This window comes from Montipora foliosa, chromosome 6 (genome assembly GCF_036669935.1).
Source record: "Montipora foliosa isolate CH-2021 chromosome 6, ASM3666993v2, whole genome shotgun sequence".
NCBI lineage: Eukaryota > Metazoa > Cnidaria > Anthozoa > Scleractinia > Acroporidae > Montipora > Montipora foliosa.
The window spans coordinates 65,406,765-65,421,764 of NC_090874.1; the positions used below are offsets into that span (position 1 = coordinate 65,406,765).

Below are 15,000 nucleotides of genomic sequence, written 5' to 3' on the forward strand. Positions count from 1 at the left end.
ACACATATGAAATCATAGGTTGGTTTAGAGGATAGGGGAAAACTGGAGTACCCGGAGAAAAACCTGAGTACAGAAACAACAAACTCAACTCACAGTGACAGCGTCACCTCAGAGAATCAAACCCAGACCACATTGGTGAGAGGGCAGGTTCTCTCACCACTGCGCCATTTCTGCTCCCATAATTTCATTAGAAATTAAACTCCTTTAGCTGTTAGATATTGGAAGGTCGTAAGGCTGGACTTCTTTCAGGCGGGCTTCTTTTTTCTACGAGTACGTAAAAAAAATTGCCCTTACTTGATCCACCGTTTGTTTGCCTACCATGACAGAAATTCTTCTCCATTGCAGATTGCTGGATTGTATGAAAAGTCATACTCCAAGTGGAAAACCATTATCCTCATAACTTGAACAAGATAAGTAAAATTAAATGAACTTTATTTTACTGGACAACAAGAAAACTGGCTATTGGCATATACTGACTACTCACAATACCGACATTTTACAATAGCTTATGAAAATTGTTATACAAGTTAAACGTGTATTTCCTTTATTTTACTGAAGTTTTCTCATTTTTAACAATCAACTTTATGGCATCTTTCCGCGGTACCTTTTTGCTTTCGCAAAGTATGGTTATCCAGCAAACGGAAACTCGAATTATCGGCTGAAGGTTATGTCAGTAGTATCGGTAATACCCTTTACTTTTAGAGCGGTTTTCAATTGAGTGTCGTAAAACAAATACCAAAGTAATTACTTTGACCAATCACAGCGGGTACAAACCGGGCAATAAACCAATCGAAATTCGTAGCAGTTCCGTGTAACTTGCTCAAAGTGCGGAAAAAATCGAGCGTGCAAGTCGCGATTGGGTTTGGTTTTCCTTCTCATTGGTTGATAAACTGGCGCGAGATTTTAAACAAATCACTAAGTGTAGCAATTGCAATCGCATCATTACTTTCGACAGCCATTTGAAAACTGCTCTAACAGCAATCCAAAATTCTCGATTGGTAGAAAATTGTGATTAGGTGAAGCATACCTTTATTACAGATTCTGAACCAGCTCTTCAAGATTGAGTGACGACTATTTATGATTCTGTTACCCATAAACTTTCTTGTTCCTTAATTATGTATAAGAAACACAGACAATCAATACATACATTGATGAGATTATGGTATATAGTTTAAGGAGGTATCCCTACGAAAATGCACCCGTCATGACAATCAACTAACGTGACTGGATAGAAATAAAAAGCATTCGTCGATCAAAATTGTAATCGATGATACCAAGACAAGACGATTTAAGAACTCTAGATAGCTTAAACAACGACGAAGCCAATTCTAGCTTGAACGCGAAAAATAACAGAATTAAACGACAAATGTATCGGGTCTTTGAGTTGAAGGGATTGCGTTATTTGTAGAATGTAGTTTTTAAGCCTTAATAAACCAAGCTAAGATTCACTTTGCCATAATTTATCCCATTGGCTTTGCTATCTTTATTACAGGGAGTTTGAAAAGCACACGCGTTTAATTTTTGCCCTATGGACGGAAACCGGAAGGGAGCGTTTCGCAGGCCAAAATTTTTTAACTAATCGTCTCCAACAGAGTAAAAATACTTGGTGATATAAATTTCTTAGAGTCTGGACAAGTTTAAAAAAGAAAACGTCTCACTTCTGGTTGCTATCCCACTGCTTTTTGCTGCGCGCTCAGCTTCGACGAGTATTAAATGATATTGTGATAATTTATATAACCTACTTACAACCGGGCGTGTTACTCACAAATGAGGCGGTGCAGTCTATATGCGACTCGGACTGGCGACATTCTGTTCCTTTGATCTTTGATATACGTAACTTGAACATCGTAGCATGAATAGACCTCGCTTATCTCGAGAATATAAATCGTATATGCCAGTAATGTTAAAGCTGGGAAATAAAACTTTACCTGCATACTAATTTTCTCATATTTTACTCGTTTGAACCTCTTTTTGGGCATTAGTTTCCACTTGTAATCATGCTCCACACCTCGTGTACTTGCCATATCCATGGAATCTTTTTCAATCAAGGGAAAGGAGTCTTACTGATCTTATTTCATGATATAGTTGATTCTCTGTAGAAGATCAAAAAGGTTGTCAGAAGTGTTAAGAACAGAAACAACCAAAAGAACATTCGATCCAAGACGAGAGCTGCCATTCGCCATTCTTCTCGCTGTCTCTCATCTTCTTGTCTGGCGCGTACGTCATCTGCAAGGGTGTTAATATCATCAAGTAAGCGATCGGCGAACGAATTCTGTCCTCCAACCAGACTCATGCTGCGCACACTCCGCCTACTCGGAGTACTTCGGCCGCTCTGTGAAACAAGTGACATATCGTCGCGAAATTTTCGGGGGCTCCCGGGTAGAGTCATATATATATCATCCTCGAACGGTACGACGCCGTTTAAGTCGAACTCTATTCTCTTTCGCTTGTTTTTCGGTGTCATCATCTTGATTTCATCTTCTCTTTCTATTTTAAAACAAAAAACCTTGGCCATGTAACCCAATATTATGACCCGCACCCATCGAGGCATCGGGGAAGTAGCAGGACTTCGGTGGAAAAAATTCAACACTGTGCACGTGCTGACCAAGGACATCGCGGTAACAAACATAGTTGCAATAAAATATTGGCCGAGGAGCGGAATTTCATCGGAGGTCGCCGGAAGTGTTTCGGCAACGAGCAACAAAAACACGGTCATCGCTAATAGTACAGTTATCCCAAGACCAACTTTTTCCCCAGACTCGGGTGGCAGGAAAAACAAAATCAATGTCAGGGTTGAGATCAGTGCGCATGGCAGAATTAAATTGAACACGTAGTATAATGGTTTGCGCTTGATGATCAAGTTCAATGTTACGTCGTGGTATGCATATGGACAGCAAGGGTAATAAACTATGTTTAACTTTGCTGGCATCGCTAGAAGATTCCATTCTCCATTTTGCATGAAGAGACGCAGGTCTGCTGATGAATCAGTGGACACCATTGTTAATCGATCGCCCTGAAATGTCCATGAACCAAATTTAAGTGAACAGTTTTGTTTGTCAAATGGAAAATTGCCGACTTGAATTTTGCAAGTACTTGTGAAAGAACATGGTGCGTTCCATTCATTGTATCCATCTGCATGCAAAATAACTGATGTCTTGTATTTCTCTAATCCACCACCATAACTGTCATCAGCGCTGTAAAATAAAGATGACGATAATTTTTAAAAATTTCAAGAACAACTCAAGCTTCAAGAAATTCAAGAAGGATCCCATTTGTCCTCTACCTGCCTTATCTAAGGTCAAGCGTGTTGATTAAGGAGCTTACGCAAGAAAGACGACGACGGCTGCGAGAACGACACGAAACAATGGGTTTAATTAGCCAAAACAATCGCTCTGCACGTTCGTTTTGCATTTTCGCACATTTCTTTGCCGTCCTCGTCGTGACAACGACGTGAATTGACCAAAATTTGAGGTTTTGTAGACGACGTGTGAACCTGACGAAACATTTTTAATTTTCTTCCCAAACAACCTCACCGTTCATGCCAATTTTATCCCTGCAATATTGATACACACTTTTCATTCCGAATGACTCGGGGTTTTTTAGGAAATTATTACAATAACGAGAAATAATATTTTTAGACGACGTTCTTGTTGGCGGCGTCGTCGTCTTGGCGTAAGCTCCCTACTTCGGTGAAACATAACACGCTTGAGAACGGGGGTACTGCGTCCTCAGTTGACAACATTTTTTTTTCTCTAGAACATTTCACTAAAAGTGGTAATATAGTATATGACTTAACTCGTATGTGTGTAGTGTGACTCCGACCTATTTTAGCAAAGTCAGTTTGTATACTGACAACCTAGCATTTTTAACCCACTGGTTATTTTAGGTTGCCAGTACCGTTGTACCCTTCTTTGTTCACTTCTCTATTCTCATTTTATGTAAATAACATCAACGGTAATAAAGAATTGTTGTTGTTTTTGTTGTAAGTTGCGACTCGAATTCCCAAGTTGTAATGTTGACCTTCCAAGATGGCGACCAAGCAAAAGTTTGGCTCTCCCCAGAACCAACTGAACTGAAGGTCAAGGGATCTGAAGTTATAAGTTTCTAAGTTCTTCATAGACATAATTTCCCGTTGGTATATGTAATCGCATGGGTCCGACTGCAATTAAGGATTAATTTCGCGCGTATTTTCAAAGTTTTTACAACATTTCGTGAAAAGGCGCGAGGGCAATTTGGACAATCTTGGAAAATATAAGTGGAATTAATCCTTAATTAACGACCTTAACTTGCACGAAGGCACATATCGATGACACTTTTATCACATAAAGGGCAAAATTATTGAGGAAAGACCCTTCAGTGCCGCGACAAATTGATTGATTGATTGATTGATCAGTTTATTTACCCCTCTTGCAGCTACAGCTGAATTACAAGGGCACCAGCAACTACATTATTGCATGATATTTATAAGTACAAAAATTGTTCATCCGTTCAGTCCTGGCAACTACTTTAACACTGCTATTTACAACAGAGCCAGAGCGAAGAGAATACCCATGGTGGGTTTCAGGGGGAATGGGTATTATGTTTGAAAGAAAACCTTTATCTCGGAAATTCTGCATTAACTTTTGGCATGATTTTTCCTGCCTTTGACTGAGGGGCAGCAAGCCTGAACGGCTAAGGGTTACATCATATGGCAGCCCAGGGAAAATAATGTTAAATGCCCTCTTTTGTATCAATTGTAGGGTTTTGCTCAGATAAACCGGAAGGTCTGCCCAGACGGGTGCTGCATATTCAATAACTGATCTAACCAGGCTACAAAAATTTGGTTTTATCAACGGAGTTGATAATGTAAATTGGCCACCGTACAGAGATTCTAAAAGCTGACGTTTCGAGCGTTAGCCCTTCGTCAGAGCGAATCAGATTACTTGAACCAAATCCTGGCAGGCCACGCCACATTTCCTAAACATTCCGTGGTCTGATGCATACTGTGCTATTTCGTTCACGATGCAGGGTATGTAGCTAGGAGAACACCTAGGGATGTGACAATCAACACTCTCCCGTTCAATTAAAATTCAACCCAATAAATTTTTGCTGTCAACAGAAATAGCGCTTAAAATGTGTTTTATATGTGGACAAAAAAGTAGTTTAATCTGGAAAAAGATTCTCTTGTAACTTCGCTTGCTCTGGATAAGCAACTGTTAACCAATCAGGATCAAGTAATCATACCTTCTTGATTACCAAAAGTGCTCTCGTGATTAAGGAAAAATGCCCCCAGTCTTAGCCAATCAGCATTCAGTAATTTTTCCCCGTATGTAATAACGTTTATAATCACTTACTTGTTATACAAAATCACATCAGGAATCCAAACTCTACTGGGATCAAGATTCACTGATTTGATACCTCCATACTTGGTCGTATTCCACGCTAACATTGGATTTTTCCATTTCTGTATATATATTGTGTAAAAAGAGAAATGATTACGGAAGCTCTATTATGTTCAAAAATTCCTTTTCTGCTGGTAAACGTCGGCAGAAGTAGTATTTAGGGTTTTTTGTATTGTAAGTGACTGCACAGGAATAGAAAGTAAGAATACACTGAATGTTTTTTTCATTTCCATCGATTACGATATGGTCTATATGTAGATTGATTACTCAGTAGTTCAGCAGTTCACATTTGCATCTTAATTCGATATACGCAACTGAAGTAACCCCAAGCCTAAGCAAAACCAACTAACTGTTCTTCTTCGTCCCCTTAATCAAAGTACCTGACGAATCCAGACGTTAAGAGTCAACAGTTGAGACTTGCTATTCTGAAAAGTCAAGAAGAAAACATTGGTCTTAGATGATCATACTGACTCTTGAACCATCTTTTTCCCGATGTTATATATCTGAAGTTATTGTTTCAGCCTCTCCCCTTCCCAAATTTTCAGACAGTTGACTGTGAGCTAGGAATATTCACTTTAATCTCCTGCCAGCCTGGAGAACAAAGAAAAACCGAGTCCAATAAACCAGTACCTTAGCTTGTTTGCCATTCTTACTATTGCTTGATTTTCAGGGGAGGTTTGCTCTATAATCTCATGGATTAAATATTCAAAAAAGAATTGCCTAGTCGGTCCGTTTATTACTTCGAACAGTCATCTCATCTCTTCCTCACACGAGAGACTACCTAGTGCAAGAATTGTTTACTTACCACTGAGATAATCTGTATTAAAGCCAAGCTGAACTCAACATTAACAGCATCGCTGGTGTTGTAAACTGGCCTAACTTCCTTGTCATAGTTCTTAAACAGGTCTCGCAGAAGTCGAAATTCCTCTGTTTCGCGTTTGTCTGCGTCAAAAAAAAAAAATAATAAAGCAACATTAAGTTTCGATGAATTCTTGTTATCAATTATATCGGAGCAGCAGCCTATCCTGCGCAACGGTTTTTCCACATTGAAGTAAAAACAAACATGTTACAGCGTACCATCAAGCAGTAAAAGATGACAGAATAAAGATATTTTTCTCCAAATACATTAGCATTCCTATGAAAGTTCTGATGATGATTTTAGGAAAAGCATTTTAAATCAGAAGTAAGGAGTCACAGCCTAAGAAATTGACCCTAACAATGCAAATGACTGGCTTAGATAAAGGATTTACTCAAGGCGTAAAAGGCTGTTCAGCTTCAGCTTCAGTCTGCTGGCTCAGATCCGTGAAACAGGTATCACGAAAACGCCGTTTTGATGTGGAGCTGCAATTATGTAACATACCTAACCAAAAGGCCTTTTCTTGAAAACGTTCGGCTTCAACGTGTCGATTCCGAGAAAGCCATTTGTAAAAGTACGATGTCCTTATCTAAACAAGTGGTCCCTTTAGTAGCATGTCTTTAAGAAAGGAAGGGGAAGGAAGAACGGCGAATTCCGATGTACCCTGCATAAGAATTTTAAGACATCCGACAGGTACATATCGATGTTCATGAACACGATCATAGCGACCTCCAGCGAAAGCTTAATTGAACGAATCATTCCCATGTTACGTTACCGTCGCCAAATAAAGTCCACCTATTTAATTTTTGTGTTCTTCAATCGAAGTTTACCCTTTCTAAAACAGGCGGTATCACTTACAACGTTGTAATTTCCATCTTGCCAACAATGCCACGTACAGTGACCTGACCATCTTCATTTTATTCTGGATTTGCTATCTGCCAATCGCTTGAAATCTTTATCTTAAGCTCGTAACAGACCAAGAAAATTGCAGTATAAAATGTGAAAGGAGGAAATTAAAAACATCACTGTATCCCTTTTATTGAAGAGTCAGTCTTTTCGCGAAGTCTGCTTGATCATTATTTAAGAATAAGATTGCGAAATGAGATAGCCCGGCGTTACCTCCCAAAACTTCACATTGAGTGCATGTTAGGTAAATAGCGACAAGACAGAAGACTCTGAGATAAATGTGTGGTCTTGAGCACATCCTCCAACCCGTCTCATTCTTCATCGGTTATTACATTTAAAAAACGTTTTCCTGAAAGAAATAAAAGCAATTGAAATAGACTCAGTTTTCCGACTGTTTCATTTGTCAACAGGAGCATGCGAGACTTCATATTTACCTGAAAGAAAATGATTGTTTCTTTGATTAACTTGTTCAAAATTCGTACGATATGCATGCGTAATAAAGAACGCAGACATTTCACATTCAACATTCAAGAGGCGATTCTGACGGCTAGCTGTGCACGCATGCGTAAATATGGTCATTGCACCATCTGCTTTTTGGCTATCCGGTTGTTCTCCTTACCTCTCAAAATAAACTTTAGCCCGCAGAAAAATTAAAAGTTCCCTTTTTGTCGCTTTTGTTTGTTTACTACGCTTGGTTGAGTGGTAAATTGAGAGTATAGTAAGTAAGCTGAGCTGTAGCAGTTGCGCACAGTATAATTATGTTAACAATTTTTTTCTCTCAAGAGCAATTAATGTCGAGAGGTGTTAATAAACCAAGACGTATAAAAAACAAGCGTACTTCGTGTTTTGAGAGCTACATACAATATTTTTTTTCAGATCTTACAAACATTCTTATACATAGTTAATTAGAGAATGAAATTTTTGTTTTGCTTCATAGATGGTTACATCAAAACCAAAGGGTGGCGCAGTTTACAGAACGCGTGGAAAGGTTAAACTCAAATCAGTGCATTTTGGTCAGGGTCTTTGCAAGAAAAAAAAAAGTTGTTTTGAATACAAAATCTCTGCATAGTAATTAAGTTGAAGGTGCAATATCTGTAATTAATACGCTACTCTGTTTGATTTCACATTTTTACGATGGTTAACCAGGCCTAACCACAGTCAAGAAGAACGGCCATGTTCACGTAGAAAAAAATTACACGGCTTAACCTTGACTCTAGACAAAGACATAGACATGAGGTTTGCTGTTTTATTTTTGTCGGTCCTAACGTTTTTTTTTTCCCACATTGGGCTCTTCGCAGAAATAGAAGGGTAATACCGAATCTAACATTCTTCCCGAAGTTTCTTCCAAATTCATCAGTTGCAGTTGATAGCTACCGCGTGACTCACCCATACACAACACGCTGCGAAGTGTTTCTACGTAAGATGATATTTATACTATTGGCGAACTAGTTTTGGCAATCAATAAAAATGGTCTGTAAATATGAAAGCCCCATTTTAAAGGCATTTTTGTGTTTCCTTGATAAGATTAAGAATAATTGTTGCGCTTGCTTTCAATTCTGCAGGCAACTTGACAAAATCCATGCAGAGCACAAGTTGTGTTTGCCGACCCTGTTATTTAATTATATAATTCCTCCATGTTATTTGTTGGTTGCTTCTTTCTTTACGCGAAATTGAGAAATCTTGCCTTTTAAATACCGTATTGAAAAAATCTAATTGTAATTTCTATAATATGTAATTGTTGCCGCAATAATGTAACTGTTTAGTGTATTTTTTTTAATTGTTTTTTTTTTTCATTTTGTATAATATTGTTTTTATAATGTATGTAGGTGTATGGAATAATGAATTTAATTAAAAAAAAAAGAAAAAAAAGAAATTTTGCCTTGACTTATTTTGTGTAAATGGAACTGTCATGACGACTTAAAGACAAAACAAGGATAAAACAAGGAAAAAAATAAAAATATATATCATTACGTTTACAGTAGCTGGCATTTTAGTGAAGACCTACGTAGTTTTAAAGCTCTCGAGCTCTAGCTTTTTAAGGCAGTATTAATTTGTAACAATCGAGTTGAATATAATGAAATGAAATTGACTTTAATTTTGGAAAGGTAATTACTTATCTGAGACTGAACTAAATATAATTTACAACATAGAATGAAAGCTTTTCTTCGTAAAGGTAGGTTTTCGTTATTGAAAACACATTTATGTCACCTTAAAAAAACTGATAAGTGCGATAACTATTCCATTTCAGTTTAAGAGCATACATTCTCCACTGGTGTTGTCTTGGTTAAAAGAGAGAAAACGATCGCAGGGCGAGAATTTTTGACTTGACTCACATTCCCTTTTCTCGTTTTACGAAATGATGTCTACCGAAAATAGATCGTACCGATGTAGAATCACCAATCTTTGAAGCAATTGTCTGTAGATTTGCCAACACATTAAAAATTCTATACGTAACTACAACACGCAGGTACATTTGAAAACAATAATTAAGTTGCAAAATTCTATGAAAAGGCCAAACAAGTCTGACATAATTTAATCAATCTAATTTGCAAAAGGAAAACATTTCTAAGCCACAATTTCTTCGACTGTGTTAAACAATTGCCATCTAATCGCAATAATTTCAAAATTCACAAAATAGGCCAATGATAATTCCGTGTAGATTTTATAGATTAGACCGTCAACGCAGCTAAAACCATCTTATTGTCCCTAGAGTCTTGCAATGCAAGTTAAAATTGAATTTTTGGATTATTTGATATGACTTTCAAGTAAACGTCGCTATGAAAAAACATTGATAATGTAGACTACAAAAAAAAAATGGTTTCTCAACTCGGACGAAAAGCATAATCGAGGAAGTCGTGTTTAAGTACATAATTAAGAGAGAAATCAAATATGGGTATTTGCAAAGATGTTTCCTCAAGAGACTTAAAAGTTTTGGTACAAACTTATGACCGATTTATAAGTTCAGTACTAGTAATAATATTTCTCACCTAAATTACCTTTAGTGAAATCTATTATATAAACGTTTTTTAATGAATATGAAGTGAAGAAAATTTAAGTACCTTTTTGTTATGAAACGTCTGCGAAGTTTCTATCGAAGTGGATTCCTAAATGCCACGCAACACTGGGAATTTTTAGTTTATTTTAAAATACATCTAAGGGAGAAGTAATGATATGTGTTTGTTTAAAACTCACCTCGCAAAGCTCCCATGCGTGTGATATCCAAAAGACTTTGAAGACTGTGGTTTGAATCAATCCTGAATTTCGTTTGTAGATTTGAATATTTTGCTCGCCCACCAAACAACTCTTGGAACTGTAATAATATTGAAGTTCACAAAAGGATAACCAAACCAACAGGGTTATTTCTGTCCCACACTGCGTCAAAGCGATGCTACCTATACTGATTAAAATTAAACAAAATATTACAGCGGCTGTTGGATTCAAGCCGTGGGTAGTCCCCACACGCACAGAAAAGCTAGTTCAATCAACTTCCACATAGACAGGTGGCCAACAACCCACGATGGAATTACACAAAAACACAAGCAAAATACACGTAAACAAACCTTTAACACACAAATGATTCTCATAAATAGCCTAGGTTTAAATTCCCTAGGAGCAGTATCAAACAAGAACCAATTTGTAATAAATGCCGATAAACTATAGGGAACAAAATTTTCGTGGTTTCTATGATGGAGTCCAAGATTCAAATGACTATTCTGCTTAAAATATATATTTTTCTACGCAACAGATGACCGAAGATCTGATGAGCAACGACAAAAAAAAGGACACTTTCCTTAATATGACTCAAAAATTGTTCTTCTTTGTCTTAAGAAGATACAACTAAATAATAACTCCTTATTCGATTTTGTATGTTTCTTGCTAATTTATAGAAGGACGCCAATGCAAATTTAATTTAACTTTACAGTATCTTGCCTAGATTCCAGCCACAAAAGACATAACCTGGTATTTCTCTTCTTGGGAAATGTTCAAATTATAGTTTACAGTTAGCTGAAGGATAGAAGCGCATGGCTTTATCGCAAAATAAGTGTTTCTCTATTCGTAAACCGATACCGCGCGGACAGAAGCTTTCTTTCTTTCGCCGTAAACAAGGTTCAAGTAAAAAGGCGATGACTACTTCAAGTTTCTTCAAGTCCTTGTCGCTCCTGTATTTATAAATGGTCAAAAACATAGTGGTCACACGGCAATTGTGCATCTATCGGTTTGAATATCCCATCCTTCATTGCATGCCTTGAATCGCATTCTTTAAGGGATTGCCTTCAGAGAAAGATAATTAAAAAAAGTATAGAAGGGGCCGGGGCCAGTCAACTGAAAGCTGCGATTTATATAAATAAACCTCATAACAGAGAAAAAAGACAAAAAAAAAAGAACGTTTATGCATATGAACAATTTGTTTTGCTTTGGAATTTGTTTCGCAATTAAAAGCAAGGCGACACTCCATACATATCACGAACCCGGCAGCCGCCGCGACCTCTCCAGTTCCTTACGCATGCGCACAGCCACATCACCCTTCTAACATGTATGTACCCATGCGTAAGTTACTTGCTAGACGGCGAGGTGAGCGTCATGGCGTATGGCCTTCCTTTTAATTCATATCACGTTCACCCATTTTTTGCGGAGAAGAACAAAACAGTTATCGTTAAAACAACAAAACCTTTCTTATCGAATATTCTGAAACAGGAACTTTTACTTGATATTGTACGCAAACTATGTATTTAACATTATTGTAGGCAACCAGCTCTAATTGTGGACTCTGCTTCTGATTCCCAAGGACACGAGAAAGAACTGGAACTGTTTCAGACCGAGACTGAACTTTATTTGATACAAAGCATAAAGTCTTCGCGCGTAAGCTGTGCCCTATGCTCGATTGAGATGAGCAATTGTGCTTTTCTTGCGCATGCAATTGCCTGACTGAAATTTTCCGAAACGAAGATTTTTCAGTGGTTATATTTCCTTATACTTCGGTATTGTTTCCAATGTTTGAACGTTGACAACGCTGCAGCCACATGGCCACAGTTTAGCAGATGACAACATAAAAGATAAAAGATTTCATGGATTTCAATGTTTAAAACTTGGAACTGAAAGCTTCAAAACCACTGATGAGCGTGGATCAGCTCTGTTACGTGTGTGATGAAAAAGATATAAATCGGACTAAACGTTTCATCAGTAAAAGAGGAAATTGATGGTCTGACGGCAAAGTTCAACCCTACTGACGTTATCAAAATACATGAACGACAAAACTCGAAGACTCTAAGGGCCGATTTACACGGTACGACTTTGTCGCATGCGACAACGGCTTACGACAGGCCCACGACATGATTTACGATTGTTGTGTACGTCAGAAAAGATGTTGTAGCATTTTAAAACATGTTTTAAAACGCTGCGACAATCGTACGTCATGTCGGAGACCTTTCGTGAGCTTGTCGCATGCGACAAAATCGTATCGTGTTAATCGGCCCTAATACTTCAAAAAACTCAGTGCTTGAAACGTTTTGATGGTGTTCCCAAGCATAACTTCACGTTATTATCAAGTCAAAGTTGTAAGCAAAATATGAGAGAACATAACTAAAAAACGCGATAAAATTTATATATTGTATTAGGCTACATTAACATTACTTTGGAGTGCTCCTCAAACTGCTGTGAATGTTGCCATAGGAACGTCAATCATAATACCCCGTGAAACACTGGATACACCGTTACCATCTATATCTCAGGGTTAAATATGATAACGATTTTAATTGCATTGCTTCCAAATGCACTCCGTAGTAAAGGAACAATAATTATTATAAGGCAGCCACCTAAGTGACTGAAAAGACAAACAAACAACTCAACAGTAAGAATTTCATAATGTGCCAAAAGATGAAAAAGAGATTGGCTGATCAATGTGCGTACGGCAATGAGGCTCCTGAACTGACGGTAGGCGAGTTAAGGTACGACTGCAAAATGCCTCTTTATAATTTCTCAAAGTTTTCGCTAAAACTCCAGTAATGATTACAAAGTATTTCTACGTTGAACTGAGGCGAAAGTGTTCATGTGTCAATTGATAGGAAAGTAGAGATAGAACAAAACGGAAAGCTTAAATAGTAATAAAAACATAACAGTCTTGCCGGCCATCTTTATTGTGCTGGCCAATTGATTCGTTACAGCTCGTATTCGGAAAGCATCGGATTCCGTACAACTTCGTTTATGTTTGCACGACATTCGCTAGTCTCAAGGGAAACACTATGCATCTCTGAAACATCATGTTATATGAAGCTTATCGCAATTTCGAAGTAAAATTACGCGAACAGGCAATCTAGAAGGTAAGTTTAGGGTCAGATCACTTCACTAACAGGGTAACGGATGCTATGCACTGCGATTTACCGCTCTGAAAGATGGAATATGAAAGATTCGCAAAACATTGCTGAAATGCGTGGACTCTTTATATTAAAGTAAAGATAAACGACCACGCAACCTTAAGCTCAAACTTGACATATAAAGGTAAAAGAATTGACGAAGTGAAGATAAGCCCTTATTCAATGATCAAATTTTCAATTTTATTCACAGCGGAGAAACAATTATTTAGTATTTCCTAAATGATGGACGGTAATCGTTACCGCGGCAGAGTTTGTTGTTGAATTCAGCAAAAAAATAAAATAATATTAGGTAAAGGATACGGTCGCCTACTAAAATATCTGAAAGTTTCGAAAGGTTAGATCAACTGTAAAATTCATTTGGGGTTTTCTCTCAAAGAGAATGAGATGGCTTAGACTTTGTACTGATCCGGCTTGTGTTCGAATTCAGCTCATAAGAATAATATTTCGAGTGTATTACTTATAACATTTCATTAACTGGCAAACCTTTCCAACGATCAGCGCAAGAAATGTATTTGGCGTTTGCGATTTTTCTAAAATACCTATCAAAAAAAACCTCAATTTTTACCCTTCTTACCTGGCTCTTGAAATCTCACTTTAAAATCCAACTATCGAATCTAACTCTTTAATCAACGCCAAACTTGAACTTTAAATTGTCAAATCACTTTATGGTAAGGCAGAAGACAGAAAATGAAAAATTAATAACCCTTTAATTGAAATATCAGCGCAAAATGATATATTAAAAATACAAGGATGGAAAATGAAATCACGCTGAATAGTCTAAAGCATACACCGGAAATTGCTGAGTGTCATTTCTCACGAGAAATTAGTTCCTTTTCCGTAATAATAGCATTTATTATAACCGGCTTGATTGTATAAGCCAGCAAAATTACCTCTCAGCTGTCTAACCATAAATCTTAATTCTGCGAAGTAAAACTAGATTTTGAAACGAAATAAATAACACAGGGGATATGCCAATACCCAGACAAAAGGAGCACACCATTTCTATCTGAAGAAATTCACATCACCGATTTTGTCAATATTCCTGGAGATTTTCTTAGCGATGGAGCTCTTGTTTTGCATTTTTCTTTGAAAGGATAGAACCGTAGGGGACAGTTAAATTCTACCAATCAGACACAAAGCTTGATGTCGAATGCTATATTTTGGCTCCAACAAAGTCCGTCAGAAAAAATATCAGTGGAATCAAAAGTTTGCATTTTTTTTCAATTATGAACATTCTACGACAAGCCTCATACAGTTAACCTAGACCGGAGCGTTTTCCTGATTTTTTGTTTTTTATTTGATCAGGTGCTCTGGGTGCCACTGTTGTCATCACCATCGATAAATGAGATACTGAAATTAAGAAATAATCCTCGTTAGCACCGAGATATCGAAGCTGTTGTTTAGAAGAAAATTTGAAACAAAACAGTCTACGAGAATCTGTACCACATCGGTATATGTTCGTTTCATTACTACTAAAAGGCCGGAG

The 15,000-nt window shown here is 37.4% G+C and overlaps 1 protein-coding gene and 2 long non-coding RNA genes across 4 annotated transcripts in view; 2 read left to right on the forward strand and 1 right to left on the reverse strand.

Moving 5' to 3' along the window:
* LOC138008176 (uncharacterized) overlaps positions 1–483 on the forward strand; it is an 11,970-nt gene extending 11,487 nt beyond the window's left edge. The window contains exon 3 of the long non-coding RNA XR_011124171.1: positions 346–483. This is a non-coding gene — a long non-coding RNA (uncharacterized lncRNA). The remainder of the gene's footprint in view (positions 1–345) is intronic.
* On the reverse strand, positions 443–14,139 carry LOC138008175 (neuronal acetylcholine receptor subunit alpha-10-like). The gene is made up of 7 exons (XM_068855405.1): positions 14,089–14,139; positions 10,336–10,540; positions 7,357–7,492; positions 6,187–6,323; positions 5,762–5,806; positions 5,334–5,443; positions 443–3,194 (listed from the first exon to the last, which is right to left on the reverse strand). Exons 3-7 carry the CDS (start codon positions 7,463–7,465, stop codon positions 2,075–2,077), a joined length of 1,521 nt encoding a protein of 506 aa, XP_068711506.1. The 5' UTR covers positions 7,466–7,492; positions 10,336–10,540; positions 14,089–14,139; the 3' UTR covers positions 443–2,074.
* LOC138008177 (uncharacterized) overlaps positions 12,996–15,000 on the forward strand; it is a 4,205-nt gene continuing 2,200 nt past the window's right edge. The window contains exon 1 of one of the 2 annotated variants that reach the window (XR_011124173.1): positions 12,996–13,088. This is a non-coding gene — a long non-coding RNA (uncharacterized lncRNA). Of the gene's footprint in view, positions 13,089–14,889 lie in introns of those variants that run through there. The other variant, XR_011124172.1, reaches the window with a different exon arrangement.